This window comes from Nomia melanderi, chromosome 2 (genome assembly GCF_051020985.1).
Source record: "Nomia melanderi isolate GNS246 chromosome 2, iyNomMela1, whole genome shotgun sequence".
NCBI lineage: Eukaryota > Metazoa > Arthropoda > Insecta > Hymenoptera > Halictidae > Nomia > Nomia melanderi.
This window is the reverse complement of record NC_135000.1, coordinates 11,968,777-11,985,723: the sequence shown is the minus strand read 5'-3', so window position 1 is coordinate 11,985,723 and position 16,947 is coordinate 11,968,777. Positions and strand designations below refer to the sequence as shown.

The window sequence follows — 16,947 nt, the reverse complement described above, 5'->3', positions numbered from 1 at the left end:
ATAGCATAAATGCACATAATCTGTTAGTAGACATAGTGCCACGTTTTAAAATGCGAATACTTCTGACTCTCAGATCTTTCTGAGTAAAGTGTATTTACGCGCGTTAGATAATGTAAGTGAATCGTTTTACAACATATCAAATGTAAACGACAAAATTTGTTCAGAAACACGTTAGTTTAAAATTGTATTATTCACTTTGGTAAAGTTGTTAACGATAAATAATACAGTGGATTTCTGACAATAAATAAAAATACCCTACCAACCACACAATGCAGACTACAAAGGAGACAATAGTATTAAAAATGTACTTTATTTTATGATCCGCAAATGTTGATTAAACATCTTATATTTCTTTTAGTTAGTTTCATAAGTGTACATTGTATAGTTCTTTTTTAGTATCTTTATATTTAATAGCATTATATTGATTGTGTGTAAATTCAACTTTATATGCTTACTATAAGAATGTTAAATCGATTATCATTTTCATTTCACATTAAGGTCTTTGTTACATATTTAATTCTTCCTGAAGAATCCTTTACTACTATGCTGACGAACGATGAATACATAATTGGTAAACGTAGTTTTGAGAATTATCACCAATTTGATGTATGCTAATGATCACTCGTTCTACATACATTATAAGGAATAAGAACTTTATTTGCATTGTTGAGAAGTGAGAAGTCAATTAGAATCTTAATTTCTTTAATTGCTTAGTTTGGAATTTTAAACAATTAGGAGTAAAAAGAGTCATGTACATGCATCCTTATAATCCATAATTTTAACAATTTACCAAAATGCAGTTCTCTTAAAATTAGATTTACGGAACGCGTCCATTTGACAAAAAATGGAATTTTATAAACACTACTTGGTAAACGTCTATGTTAGCTTCGATTGATGCAATTACTTGAATATATATGGTAATAGTTTATTTTTAAATCCCTAATTTCCAAATTCTAAACGAACGAACATTAAATTTTCTAGAAACAATAGAATAAACCATACAATAAATATCTGTAAATCTAGTGTTAATATCCATATAAAATTTAGAATTTTGTATGTATAGCTGAATAATTATAACAGATTTTTTACTTCAACACGTCAATCAATTTTAGTAAGTAATTTTACACAGATCTTTTTAGATGTTTAGTGAATATTTTGAAAATAATAAGAAGTAAAAAAAGTATATTTGCACTTGTGATTTATGAGCTTCTGTTAATATAAGAACATTCGCTTCTTCGGACAAACGATCATTAACTTCAGGAGGCCTCCTTTTACCTATTTCCTTCTTTGTTACCGACTATGTACCTGCTTCCATTACTTACGCAGAACTCTGTGTAAGTTGATCCCTGCATTCTTGTTCGTAACCTGTGGGCAACTCATTACCACTTTCGTTTGCTCTATCTTTAGTCATTTGTTACTATTGTGTAATTACATGATTCAAGAATCAAATTGTTTTTCACACATATATTTTCATACATATAACATATACTACTTCAACTGGAACTAATTCTATGATAGGAATGAGTGGATGTATGAATGCAACAGTAGAATATTTTTCATAATCTTATAAATCAATTGTGGTGTAATATAAAACAGAACTTATAATTGGATAAAGAATTTTCTCGTATTTTCCACGCTTGAAGATAGTTTCAGAAAATTAAACGAAAACGTATTTCAATAATTAAATGGGTTCTTAAAATAAAAATAAAAACAAATCATTAATTATTAACAATTTTCTTTTACTATAATTAATATACAAACGACATCATTAACGTTAAAATTTAAATGTACACGTATGCACGGCTACTGCATTTTGAGGTATTTGCTCTCTTAATACGTTTAAAATTTGCCATGATTTTTATTCTTATGTATATAATTCTGGTTAAATTTCTAATATGAGACTACTAATATAATTCATGTAATATACAATCTAATATACTATTATAATCTATAAATTACATTAATAGTATTAATTATCGTCGAACCGAACGATGTAATACATTGAGAATGGTAAATATTTTAGCATAAATATGAATACTTATAGAATCGCACTCAAGATTTGTAATTTGCAAATATAATGTAAACTAAGACATTTGTTTATTTCGAAGCTGTGTTTATCGTGTTATTAATGACTTCAAAATTTAGTTCCACTTCTATTGAAATGAACATTGGTCATTCTTTTACTTCATCTTTCAGGAATATTGAGGATCTGACGTTACGCCTACGGAAATAACGAATTACCGGAAGAAATTGATGTCGCCAGTTCTGGACAGGTTTGAAGTGCAAAGATGAAAGTGGTTGCGAACAAAGGAAAATTCGTGGCGAGCGTCAAGGTTGCCCACTTAATTACGACTTAAACCTTGGGGGGTCTTTTCGCTGTCAAAACTACGACCACTTGAGGCTTTTAAGCTTTTAGGGTCTAAGATCGAGATATTTATTTTGAGTGAAAAGCCACGAGGTACCTGTCGAATCCCTTGCGGTTCATACCTGCACCTTGCAGAGATTTGTTCTGTGGTTAAAGTTCTATAGAGAGAAGAAATTGCGAATATCTATAAGAAAGTGTACACAAAGAATAGAATCCATCGGCACTGTCTCTTAATATTCGTACCGTTACTACCTACCGCATAGTAATCACATGGGAATTCAACTAATTTTGTGTAAGTGGTATTTTAATATTAGATTATAGATGTTTATATTCAGGGATGAAAAAGATTCTGAAAATAACTGTTTGAAACTGCTACGTATTGGTTCTGATTAAAACAGTTACGAAGAACCGAAGTAAAGTCGTAATTGTTATTGGGTACATCAGTTCTGAGTTATATCGGTTTTGATTCCGGTTTTTCATAACCGATATTATATCGGTTCTATAACTGTTATTTTTCGGTTCCGCCGATTATAGAACCGATATAGAGGGTGAACCGCGAAGCGTGATTAGCTTAGATTATTCTGTTGCTAGCCGTTTAATCGGAAATTTTGTTAGCTAAAACAACATTTTTTGTCAACCCTTTTTTTCCAAAGTTATCAAGGTCACCTTCAGTACACGCAGATCACGAAACATCACATGTGTGATCATTAAACGTGTCCCAAGGTACAGAAGGAAATGTTTACAAACAGTATCCGAGGGATCAAGTCAATAATGACTAATACTAATCCATCAAGAGCTCTAGAAATTGTACAACAGTGTGGCTTGCTATTCTTCTTTAAATCTTTAAGAATCTTGCAAAACTCTTTCAACTTCAGTCTTTTTAGATTCAAAAAAAAATTTGTTACAATGCTTGTCGAATTGGTCTTCGTGTCCCCAAAAGGATGGGTGTAAAAAATTGTAGGTTTACCTGCAGGAAACTGGGGATGACTTTGATAACTCTGGAAAAAAGGATTGACAAAAAATTTGGTAGAAGCATCTTAAAGCTCTCCTTGAACCATGTTATTTTAGTAAAGAAGTTCCCAAACGAACCGCTAACAGAAAAATAATGTAAGTTGATCACGCTTCGTGACCCACCATGTATAATCGGTTCCAAAAGAAACGCAACCGAAACCGACGTAGGTACTTACCTAACAATAGCTATGACTTCTTTATTTCAGTTTTCCATAACTGTTGCAAGAACCGAAACTGATGAATATCATGACTATTTTCAATCCATCTGTATATCACAATAGTGCTTACATAATTTACGTTTACCATTAACGCCGAACTTCAGCAAGTGAAAGAGAAAATGAAATAATGGATGAAAATATGAAGAGACCGTAGTCTATTCTCTTATGATTGTTATTTTATTATTTTCCTCTAAGGATACTTGTTCATTTGTGTCGTTCCCACTGAAAAAGGTGAAATTCGTTGCTCACCAAACGGAAGGTCAAATATTTTTCAGAGATGGCGAAGATAGCTTCGTGTTACTTTATGATTAAACATTTCTTCCGTGGAGTAGCAACACCCTAGTCATCCTTAAGCTAAGGAAGTTTGCAAGTTTGCAAACCCACAGCTTAGAGATTATTCAACGTGGAAACAACACCTTGAGTAAAAGGGAAGAGATCCTTGGAAAGATCGCGACCATAGCAAATTGTTCTAGGATCAAAGGTGACGCGACTCGTTCAAGGTCCGCCCAGTAGCTGCGCGAGCAATAAAAATCTGACGATACGTAAGAATGTAACGTAGCAGCGGCGGGTATAATAGGCTGTATTACGTGTATCGTCTATATCTTAGCATACGGTAATACATGGCAATTACAGGTGACCGAGGTCAGTGTTAATACGACAGTCGCGTGAGAGAAGAGTTCCAAAAATGATACGGTTTGCGAACGGCGACACCGTGTTTTCTTACATAATCCTTCTGCACAATACACAACGTACATCCTTTTCTTAGGCAAAGGTCCTGCCAGTCGGTGTACACCTATATATATATATTAATTTCGTGTACTCATTACGTATTAAGAGAGTTGCGGACGTTCAGAACTGGATATTACATGTTCGTAACCTTCGTAATCACTGCTTTATACACTTCCACACTGGAGACAAGGTCGCCAGACAGACTGCATTCGTGCAACTATCATGAACAAGGATTTCACTAGGGTGTCCATTCGAGCACTCACACAAACTCAGTAAGGTATCAATGTTATTCGAACGTTCATGTTATACTTCGACTATTATCACTTTGTTCACCGGCAGTTTTACGTAGAAACTATCCCATGTCGTCGGTTATTATTTCGTAATTAAATATGAAAGTGAAACAATCTAAATAAATTTTAATATACTTTATTTATACATAATGAATTGAAATGGAAATGAAAACTTTGGACATATTTTTTATATTTACTTTCAATATTTTACTTTTACAATAGTCTATATTGCAAGTGCAAACACTTGCACTTAACTCATGACTGGTCAACAATGTGTTAAGGCATTGCACATCAGGTAAATAGGATAATAGGCTAATCAACGTAAATTTTGTGTATATCAAAATTCAATTGAATTTTGTATAAATTTGTATCTTTATCGTCTATTCTATACAAGTCAGAATCAAATAAGTGTTCGTTTTCTATATTTGCAGGCCTTAATATTAGTTACAGAAATAGTTTATGCATACAGAAATATGTATAGGTCTCTCATGGATTTTTTAATAGAAAATATTTTGAGGATAACTGATAACTGTTGAGTGTAACTACACCTATGTTAAGCCTTAAAGGACCGGCGCTGTTTCATAGAAATAGTAGTTTATTTTTGTCGAATATTTATTTGAATATTTGACAATCCTTAAATATGCGAGGGTTTTGAGCCAGGCAATAACATTGTTAAATAATAATCTCAACATATATTGATTTAGGCGAATGTTACTACTTACATAAGTTCGAATCAGATCACAGAATATATTCATCTTTTGTATCGTTTCTATCTTTCAAGACCAATGGGCTCCTCTTTTAAAATGAGATTTAGATTTTTACAACAAAACTAGACAATATTGAAATAAATCTGATTATATTAATTGATATATTTTTTACGTCATAGATTTGACGAGACAAAAAGGAATTCGAATTCCCCCGACTTTTAATTTTCTTGGCAATATAACTCAAGCAATTTTCAATGCCTACACACAATTTTTACAGAATGTAACCCTTACCCTAATTTCTTTCAGGACTGGGTTTAATAGAACTTTTTTGAAATTAACCCTTTGCCTTACAATGACGTGTAAAACTTGCGGTGAACATTTTAAATAGAATCTAACAAACATAAATATTCAATTCAAATTAAATATTATTCTTTTGTTATCGATTATTATATTATAGGGCAAACATAGATATAGAATACGCATAGAATTTGTTTCTTTTTTCAATAAATTATTACTGACTGATTTAATTTAAATTCAAAAGAATGAAGTAATATTTATTTTTGTTAATTTCCATTAGAGATCTTCCTCACGACACTAACACGATATCGTACGGCAAGGTGTTAAAAAAGTATTTAACTACGTAAAGAAGAGGCATTCTGGAATTACATCTACATCAACATTGACACTTGAACAAGAAAATACATAAAAATCACTCTAAATTGAGCATAAGAGGCAATTAATTTTTACTTGAATTGCATAGTACCAACATGCTTTTGCATCAATGTAGTTATAAACAAAAGATATTTACAAAATGATAATCTACCGGTTATATTGTTTTAAGTCATATAATGTTTACACATTATCTATACATTGAATTACTGTAAAGTGTTTATTTAAAATTATTTGCTATAGTTGAATTTTGCTATATTATAACAACGTTGTACTTCCTTTTATTCTGTTTATAACAAATTCCAAGTTTGAGAAATCATATTTGAGTATTAGATTAGAAACGTATTTAATTCCACGTGAATATTAAATTATATTTAAAATGATGTATATATAGAACAAAAGGTCTTAATAAATTTTGTTGTGTTTCTCATGCTTTAATTCATAAGAAATGTATTAAATCCATGAGGTTTCTTAAAAAGTATATAGGTGTAGAATAATTCAACAGCTATCATGGTAATTAACTATTTATTATGGTTGCAGATTCACTATCTACGAGAATCACAGGATACATCATGCATACATCACATTCTGAAACAGATAATGTGTCTAGGTCAACAACTCATTTGAATGTCCTTTTTTCGCTCATATGCATAAACTACATTCCTTGTCTTTTGCATGGTTTTTCATGAATACAAATGAAAACTGTCAGTATTTTGACACATTACGTTCGGAGCATCACGAAATACTTTGATATGATGATTTTCTACTTTCCATAAAATCATTAGCTTCACAAATTTTTCAAGGGAGTCATTTTAAAGCAGTGAATTCGAAGGGAAATATTTTTAACCACTTCTCCTGTGATATTGTGTCAGACTCGTGATGAAAATTTTCAACTGAATTCAACAAATTTAAATGTTACTTACTTCTTTTAATATAAATTGAACATTATTTGTCTACTTTCAATCGTTAAGCATTATAGCAAACATAGTGATAGAATAAATATTAAATTAATTTCATGTTTTAATAAACTATTAACGACAAAGCTAGAAATTATAGAACAGGGGGTTAAAAGGCCCAGACGTTAGCCTGATTAGATATGTGCAACAGTTTAAAGTAATATTATTATATTAATCTATATGTTCTGCATATTAAATGTGAAGTGAAATTCTACATTCTAATTTACGTTCCAATAAATAAATAAAGACACTTTACACAAAACAACTTAATCAAGCATAAAAAGATAGAATATGAGACGATGAAGACATTCCTACTTAAAAATAATACACAACGCCAATAAAATAAAAGAGTGTAAAAGATATCGAAAACGTTGCTAGTCACCAATGACGTGCGAATAAACTAATAAATATATTTGATAATACAATTTATGTTGTTGCATTTCCTATACTTCACATCACAGTTAGCACCGTGTTGTAATGAAAACCACTTTACAGTTTCTGCAAAGTTACTAATTTACCCCATTAAGAGTCAATGGAAATGATTACAATATATACCTTGGTTTTAAGTCAAAGAACAAACTTCCGTGATAGTCCTTGTAAACGTAAAGAAGTCTACACAATTGGAGTAGCACAAACTTTTGGAACAGCTTAGTATGTTGAACTTTTACGAACTACAAGAAAACTACGCGGCGTTTTGCTGTTGGGAGACCACTTATAATTACAACAACAAACACCACAATCACTTCTACAAACATCAAAACAAGTTTGCTCATACCGGTTGCACAGAAATTCGAGACCTGGCAAACGACGGGGGCCTCGAAGAAATTTTTTTGTATTCTAGTAACACAGTGTTCTCCAAACGTTTTCCGAGTTATTATGTACACGATACTGGTTCTCTGTTTATGACACATTTCAGTGCAAAGAAAAATTGTTCTGATCACGTAGATGCAGTGTGAATTAACTGTTGTAACGATGCTGCCGGTTCCGCGTGATTCTATTCCGCAGAATCCACTTATATAATTTTTTTTCAGCTTTCCAATTGCAGCAAGTTGACAGGTAGCAATTGATGAGCGTACAACAAACTCTGACACCGTTGTCCGAGGATGCGCTCATTGTATCGTGGTCTATAAAACATTTATGATGATTTTACTTTCAAATCTGGCTATTATCTTTTTTTTTTGTAACTTGTATCTTTTTTATTGATTATATTTCCTTATATTCGTTCTGTTAGGTAATGATACGAATGAAGTGTAATAAATTAAAATTTTTCTAAAAAAAATGGCATGTATTGTAACTTTTATAAACATATTATATTTTTCATTTGAAGTATACATAAAAGCAGGAAAAAATTATAGAATAACTTTTGAGTGGTCATTGTAAAGAAGACATTTCCCTTTATAAGATGGCACTGAAACTAAAATTTTAAAGGAAATCAGTATCTTCAAGTTCTCGCTTTGTAACAAAGTTTTATAATAAAAACGGGTTTTATAAAAACCTACGTTTAACGATGTAAAAGTACAACTACTTTTCTTAAATAGAAGTCATAGGAACGAAAAAGTTAACGATTTTTTTGCTGTAACTTTAATTTTCTAAGGAAATTTCAGGACGATCTCGAATTAGAATTATTCTAACGAGAGGCATATAATTTTATAATTAATTTGGTTTAACAAATTTTTACGATGTTTTGCAACATTTGAACTGCTTTCTCATTGTATTTCTACAGAACTATAATTTCGAAAACTATTATAGGTTAAAAATGTATCTCCGCTAACAAATACACGAATCGAAATCGTTGTCGCAAATTTGAAAAGATTTATACCTAATCGGAAAAAGAAATATAAAAAGCATACAACGGGCGTAAGAAGAAAACGGAAGATTAACGTGTGATTAGATCTCATTATTGAAACCGTGATTTACTGTTTTGATGATATAAATTCTAACAATCCGGCGATAAATGTGGTAGGAAAGTATACACAATCATAAACTGTAGATTGTTGAATATGCAATGATGGTAAAACATTCATTATTGTCGTCGAGCGTATAATTTAACCGTCAAAGATCGTTATATATCACTTTTCAATCTTTGAATGTTTAATCCTTTGTAGATCGACATTTCCCTATCGCCGGTGTTCTTTCATTACATAATTATTCGCCTTGAGGTCTGATAAACGCGTGATATATTATATGCGTGTACCTGAAAAAGTCCTTCGTCCACGACTAGATTCCAACATTCTGGATTGGCTTGACACGGCTGCTCGATGCTCTGCGTATGGCATTTAACGACGAATTGCTGCGCGTCATTCATGTGTGTCTCGTGCGATCGAAAAAACTGTTCATTCGTGTTGCAACAAAAACGAACTCAACGCCATTGGATAATCATCGGCGATTTGTTTGAAACGAGAACACGGAAGGAGCGAGGCGCGCCCGGTCGTCCACGAAATGTCCGTTTTAGGGCGAACGTGATTCTTTCGGCTCGTTTAGGAGAACACGCGACTAATGAAACAAGCAGCGGCGCGGTCAGCTAGATAGCCATCGCGCGGAGATGATCTTTCTCTTCAGAGTTCTCGCATCGCGAACAACCACTCGTATCATGGAGCCGCGGCTGATAGCGCGTTGACCATCGTAGGATCAATGTTCACATGTAACATCAAGTTTCTCAGGACCGAGTCATGTACACATAACAACTCTCGCACAAACAGGACCTACTCACTTCCAGAAAACTGGCACGTTCGAACCGTACGAGAGGGTTGGTTCAACGATTAGTGTTCCATTTACACTATGCAAAGGTAACTCTGCGGAAGATCTACTTTGGAGTAAACTCGAACATTCGCCGATACAATGAACAGACGAACCAAAAGCTGTATAAATTTGAAATCTTTCAAAGGAACTCGATCTTTTGATTAGGATGTTCAACGACGGTCGAGGACAACACTACACTTTTCCGAATCACAACTCAGGCGTTCTGCGAACCAAACTAACGGGACGAGCCGTTGTGGTAACCGAAGAATTTGACGGGGTTTTTGAGTAAAGTTGACGTTTATCTCGAACCGCGTGTCGTCCACGAGTGTCAGTCGTAACCGCGTTGCCAGGAATACAACGCGATCGTGATCGTGCTCGGCAAGGATCATGGAAGGGGCCCGCGACTTCTCCTATTGGCGGAACATTTCAGATGTATTTCTCCACGTGCATGCAAGCCCTCTGCACGGACGCATTACGTCACGTCTCACCGGTCGTCGAGGACTATCTCGGTAGGTCATTGTCACGATCGTCCTCTCGTCTAACGACGTGACTTCTCGCCGCCGAGAATTGTGCGATGATTCTCGCTAGGTTTGCAGGGGGGCGTAAAACCTTAGGCCAACTACGGCGAAATAAACATTTCGCCGCGTTCCCGCAACATGACGCTCTCGGTGTAGCCCCGCTTTCTGCCCGTGCAATTTCGCGGACTTCCATCTAGACGACAGACGTCGATCGCATTAAGCGATGCTATCTTGGACACTGTGCGCGGCTTATGTGTGTCAGTAGGTTCAAAGAAATGTGACAGAAGCCGGAATGTACGGACCATTCGGAATTTTCGTAACAACTGTTTTTTAACCCGCCTCCTTATGATCTTTTTTGCTGATAGCTCGCGAGAGCTACTTTACTGTTAATTATTCTATAGCGAAAAGAAGGAATTGTGTATTCATCGTGGTAGTACGTTTAGGGTAAACTCTACGCATTTGATGAATGGAAAATATCACTTTCTCCGAATTTACGTGAACTGAATAAGATTTGCATTCGTTGAATTTAATGTAACGTCTCCATCGTGAAACTAACTGAATGTTATAAAGTAAACGGTTAATTACATCGTTCTGTATTGTTTTCCTGTGGATAGTTTTAGACAAAATTGATTTACAAAAAATACACTCATCGACGAAATTGAGAAAAAAAATATTTCAACAAGGAAAATTTTAAAACGCTTTCTTTATTATTCTTGTAGTACTATTTATTTACTTGTAGTACCACTTAATTACTTGTAAGCATTAATAATAGGTATGTCCATTGAGACTATTTCGTCTTTTTATTTGTTTTATTTGTATTTTGTCTTTCATTAGACGTGCTATATATACTCTGGTAAGAAGTATCTAGTCAATTGTTTACTTTTTACTGGATGTAATTAAAACGACAGGTAAAATGTTATGAAATGATAATTAGTTAAAGCTGTTACGTCGTTTATAGCCCATTTCGACAAGCATAAAACACTTCGTTACATTGAAATTGTTTTAAGTAATGTACAACAAAAAATTGGCGTTGTGCAATTAAAATTCTTTTTATTTCAGTGTTTAATTTTAGGTTATGGGTGAGGTAAAAACGATTTCCTCGAATGCCGAGATAAAATATATCGTTCAAACAAATATGACAGAACTGCTATAGTGATTAATTAACAGTCACCTCGGAATACAAGATACGTGTATTGTTTTTTGCAATAATTACCTGCAAAGTCTGTACGTGTGCACTAATGCATTCATGTTTAACTGACTTAATTATTATTTTTCTGTGTATTAGAGGTAACATGATTTTTTCAATTATAAAATCATTAATTTTAATAACATTTATAAACAAATCTATTATACGACAACGGCATGATAAAGTGACTTTCAACGATAAAATTTAAATATTGATTTGCAAATAAGTAGATGAAATTCATCTGTTTTTTGAAGAAAGTATTTAATTTTCTTTCGAATAGTTTAATTGAATTTAAACGCAATAAGAATGAATCGACAAACGAAAAATGTCCAAAAGAAAAACCAGCAATCAACCAAACATAGGGAAGTTTTCATTTAATACCACTTGTAATTAATCAGTACGTTTGTTCACATAATTTTTTATTTACAATGTAACGTTATATTTCTAATTTCAGTCGTTCAAATTATACAGACGGTCCCGTTTAATTCAATCAGGTAAACGACATTATCTGTTTTTAACGATGGAAAAAATGTCATAAAAAGATATTATTTATTTGGAAGAAAGAAATATTGTGAAATAAAAATATATTCTTTACACCGTGAGATTATCTATGTTTTTTTTTAACCTAGATGTTGAGTTCAAGATCAATTCAATAACCTTGAACACAAAAAATATACGAGGACAAAGGAAACTATGTATATAGTGAAATAACTGCAAAATATTAGGTACTTCATTAAAGAAATTCATTTCAATTTATGTATTTTTCTACCTTATACAGTGTAATTGCTTTTTAGAAATAACGATCTTTTGTAATTACTAAACATAATGAACTGATTTCAGCAAATTAAATTAAAAGATTATTAGTGTTTATTAATGTATTATAGGAGTCTTTACAATAATATTTTAGCGACAGTGCGGAAAATTGTTCATTTATTATCCAAAAACATGCATCGAAGTCGAAGATTTTCAATTTAAACTTTTTAAAAAATTTTGTCGTATTAAAATGACACTAACTTATTAACAGAACATCATTGTAATCATTTCACTATGTACGCATACCTGCTTCCACAAATTCCTGTATTTTTTCCTGTAGATTTTATAAAGACCAAAAGGTTATTCAATTAATATTGACACTTGCTATGCAACTGCAATACTTGTATATACATGTGAATGTATAGTTATCTAGAAAAGTTCTTGCATATCAATTTTACTTGATGAATGAAATATTGAATGAAATATTTAAAGTAGTAAAGTGAAGAATCATCCTGCATACGACTACGGTATAATTCCAGAACACCGAAGTAAACATTTTTACAACAAAATAAACAAATATTTAAAACATAAGAGATATTAATTGCTAATTAGTGGATTATATTATTATAATAAAACTGTGCATACACTGTACATATAATGCTATTAAAATGAAAACCAATTTCATTCCAAGATACGAATACTGAAATTACTATAACCAGTTCGGTACTTTGAAAAAATATTCGTAAAATGACATATGACTACTGATTTTTCCGAGCAAATTTCACAGGACTCATTGAAAATCAGCATTTATAATTAAGCACAAGTAATGCATTAAGTGTAGTCATAGAGAAACGAATGTCTATGAGTAGTTTGAGTGGTTATAAAAATCGGAACACTTCCTTGTACAGTGGCACATGAAAGTTATTTATTGAAACCTAGTTTTAGACGTGATCAAAGTGTTTAGGAACAAAAACACTTTACGTGCCGTGGCAAATCGCAAATAGACAACTTATAAGTCTGTTCGGAAAATCATGAAATGGTGTCATCGTGTAAGTGCCAAACTTTCTTCGTGAGTATTCGCATCGTCTTCATATAAAGAAGTAGTAATAAGTCTCAGCTTTTGCTCAACGTAAATCATTATATCATCAAAATTCAAGAGAAAATTATGTTCAATCTTTTATTACTCGTCTATTCATTTTGTTTGAGTTATCTAGGTTATGTTATCTACTAAAAACTGAATTTTAGTTTATTCAAACTACGCTGAATATAACATAAAAAATGCACTTTACAGAATGATCGTACCATATTAGTTTTGCAAATTAGTGTTCAAATTGTTTCAAATAGATATAAGAAACTGAATCAATGTTGTTTTGATCCATACCAAATTGTTGCTATTCGTAGTATTTATGTAGCATTTGCGGTATGTAATTTTATACTTACTATACAATAATTTGAAATTTTGTAGTAAAATATAACGAATATGATACAGGATCTAACACATTTGGATTATCCCTTTTTATTTTCTGCAACGAATAAAAATTATTACACTATCATGTACGGGAAATATTCAATTTTTTACACTCTCCAAATAAAATTTATATTTGCAGTAAAAGATAATATAGGTATTATTTATAATACAAATAACATTTCATAGCATAAATAAAGTAAGAAATATACAATGTTATTATATTAAGCTTTATACATAGAAAGAAAATTTTTACGGAAATTTTTATTCGTGTTTTATATTTTGTAATCTATTGTGATAATTTTTCAAATAAAGTAAAGTAAAACCTAATAGTTAAAACCTAGAATCAATATTTTTTTTCATAGACTTTTTATTAATAGACATTCAGCTTTAATATCACTAACAAAACTTTTTAAGAACACAAAAATCTGCATTATATTAGTGAATGGGATATTTTTCACTTTCACTTTTCAGTTTTTTGTTTATAAAACGAAGATTTAAAAATTTAAAAAAAATTTTGTTACTGACATTAAAGTTGAATGTGTATTAATAACAAATGTGTAAAAAAAATTTCATTCCAAGTTTTAACTGTTAGTTTTTCGCTGATTTGGGGACCTAAAAAGAAATTCAATTATTTATAACAATTTTTTTTTACCAAAAATTGTACAATTTAATGATAATAAAATGAATTATTGATTTTCGTCGCAAGTATACTATCTTTTAACACTATATCTATTAGCAAAGGTTTCGTGACATGACTCTTCGTAAAAATTGCATTGTACTCAATCATTTGATATATTTTTCATTACAATAAAAGCAATATTATTCTCTGTAATATCCTGTGTTTATATTATTAATTCATCCGTCCTTATTAGCTTTCATCCTCGTTTTAATAGTGTCCTTTTTTATCCTAGTCTTTAACTTCTCTTGTTGTTTTTCAAGGAGTATCATTTTATTGACAGATGGTGTCAAACGTTATTTCTGGCCTCTATGATCCCTGATTTGTCTTTTCGTGTACATCTATATGTAAATAATTATGATATTTATAATCATAGACATTAAAAAATGAGAGAAAGTCGTGGACCGATTCACCTCTCGGTTTGATTCGAACAGCCCCGTTTTCTAAGAATTTCAAAGTGAATACGGTGAATGAACAAAATACAATAATAATCTAAAGTACATTAAATACTGAATTTAGGCACCTTAAAGACTAATACTAATCAGTACACAACTTCGTTACGTTTGCTTCGATTTTAACACGTATTGGTGGCAAAGAACGGTTTGAAACAATTGAAGATGTATTGGATTAAGTGTAGGGAAGGTATATGAAGGAATATGAACGGTCAGCATGTTGATTTCTATAACAACGTAACAAATACATCCAATATTCTTATTTTTAACCGTTTCGCCCCGTGATTCCATCCGCCTCGATCTATCCTAATAACTAAAGTTTAGAATAGTCCAATGAATATTGCACATTAATACTGTACATTGTAATTAAATTTGCGAGAATTGTAAAATTTTATCACGTTTGTACAAGAAAAAATATGGGAATATTCGTTTACTAACACAATATACGACTACCGTGATTTCTCAATCTTTTTTCCAACGCAGCGATCTACGTACCATGTAAAAAGTTATTTTATATTTTTTATTTATTTTTGCACGTGAACTCATCTACTCTTACATAACATATTCTTGGTTTGGTACTTTTTTCAGTTGCTTTTTATATGTTTATCCCTTTTTCAGAATAATATTTTGTATCATTTGTTACAAATTATGCGTAGCTTGATTTCATCTATGTAAGTAAGTAGTTCTAATGTCCATCGAAATATTGAAACTGTAATTCCATTTCATTTATCCGTTTATTTTGTTATATCTTCATCTTAAGCAAAAATAATGTATTCTTTAGTCGTCTTATGACTATTTGTAGTGTTATGAAATTCTTGAGAAATATAGTAATAAAAATAATAATTTTTCACAAAACTGCACCTGGTTTTCATTTATAAATTAAAAAATTGTTAATTAACAATATCGACTGCAACTGTCAACGACATCGTCATATAACACGTAGTAATTTGCAAAAAATAAATATATCAAACAATTCACTTTCCCTTTACTAAACATTCACCACTGTTATATTACCTACGAATATTCATTCAATACTGCAAATTTATTCAATTGTCCCACCTATACTGAAAACGTGTAAAATAAATTGCCGATTTTTACCTCAGCAACAATTTGCAGACCTATGTAAATTAGATATTTTCATATTAATGAATGCTTTTTTCCAAACACCTTGCATGCTTCAATGTCGATCATTTATGTAGTCCGTCTGTCTGAGACATCAAGGCGAGCGTATTTAATAAATTCAGAAATCGCGCGTCATACATACTCATGCTGATCGACCTAGTCGTATCTTCTCTCATTAACTGGTACGTTTAATATGCAATTAGGATATTACGATGGGGGCCATAGTTTCCGCGCAGCATGACATTATAAGCATTCCAGAAATGCTGCCAGGGATAATCGTACGAAGACAATCAAACGAATATCGTACATACCTGGAAGGAACGATGGTGCGGATGATGAGGATGGTGAAATTGTGGTGTGTGAATCATGTCGCCAGTCTCAGGATCCTCGCACCTGGATGACTTCGCGACCTCGACGTTGCTCGAGGTGGTAATAGCCGTTTCACCCTTTGCACTCGTAGACTCTTCGGCGACGTCCTCTTTCTTCTTCTTCACTTCCGGCTTCGTTTCCTGCGTAAGTATCCTTTTTATTGCGACCATTGATGCCATTGTCATAGCCTCATCAAAGACAAGTGTCCACGAGAAATTCTGACAAGTCTCGCGTTACTTTCTATCACGAACGAACACACATTGCAGTTAGGTCCATTTCTCTTGCGTTTCAAGAGGACTAGACAATTTATTTAATATTCTAATTTGTATTTTTATGTTATCCATTCAGTATCTTTACGAAAACGAGAATATTTGTCAGCCGTTTAAGTACCACGGGTCTTTGTAACAACTCGATTGAAAAGTGCCAAACGGCGCGATCTTGCTTCTTTCGTTTCAGCTCAAAAATTGAATTACTCTTTCCTATTTTTACATTAAAAGATTCTCAACAGTGCGATCATTTCATTTCTCGATTTTTAAGCAGATAATAACAGAAATAGAATTAACTGATCAGAAGGAAGACAAATAAGAAACTTTTAATAAGAAACTTTTAGTAAGTGATAACATTGAAACAAATATAAACGAAAATAAGAAAGAAATAAGGAAGACAAATAAATAAACTTAATATGATTCTACGAACCGATAGGCTGGCACTTTTAGGTA

The 16,947-nt window shown here is 32.1% G+C and overlaps 1 protein-coding gene across 12 annotated transcripts in view; it reads right to left on the bottom strand.

The window, feature by feature from the left end:
* cnc (NFE2 like bZIP transcription factor cap-n-collar) overlaps positions 1 to 16,947 on the bottom strand; it is a 221,915-nt gene that overhangs the window by 56,236 nt on the left and 148,732 nt on the right. For all 12 annotated transcript variants that reach the window (XM_031985279.2, XM_031985284.2, XM_031985278.2 and 9 more), the window contains one exon: positions 16,171 to 16,368. In XM_031985279.2, coding sequence (XP_031841139.1) covers positions 16,171 to 16,368 — 198 coding nt within the window. The remainder of the gene's footprint in view (positions 1 to 16,170; positions 16,369 to 16,947) is intronic.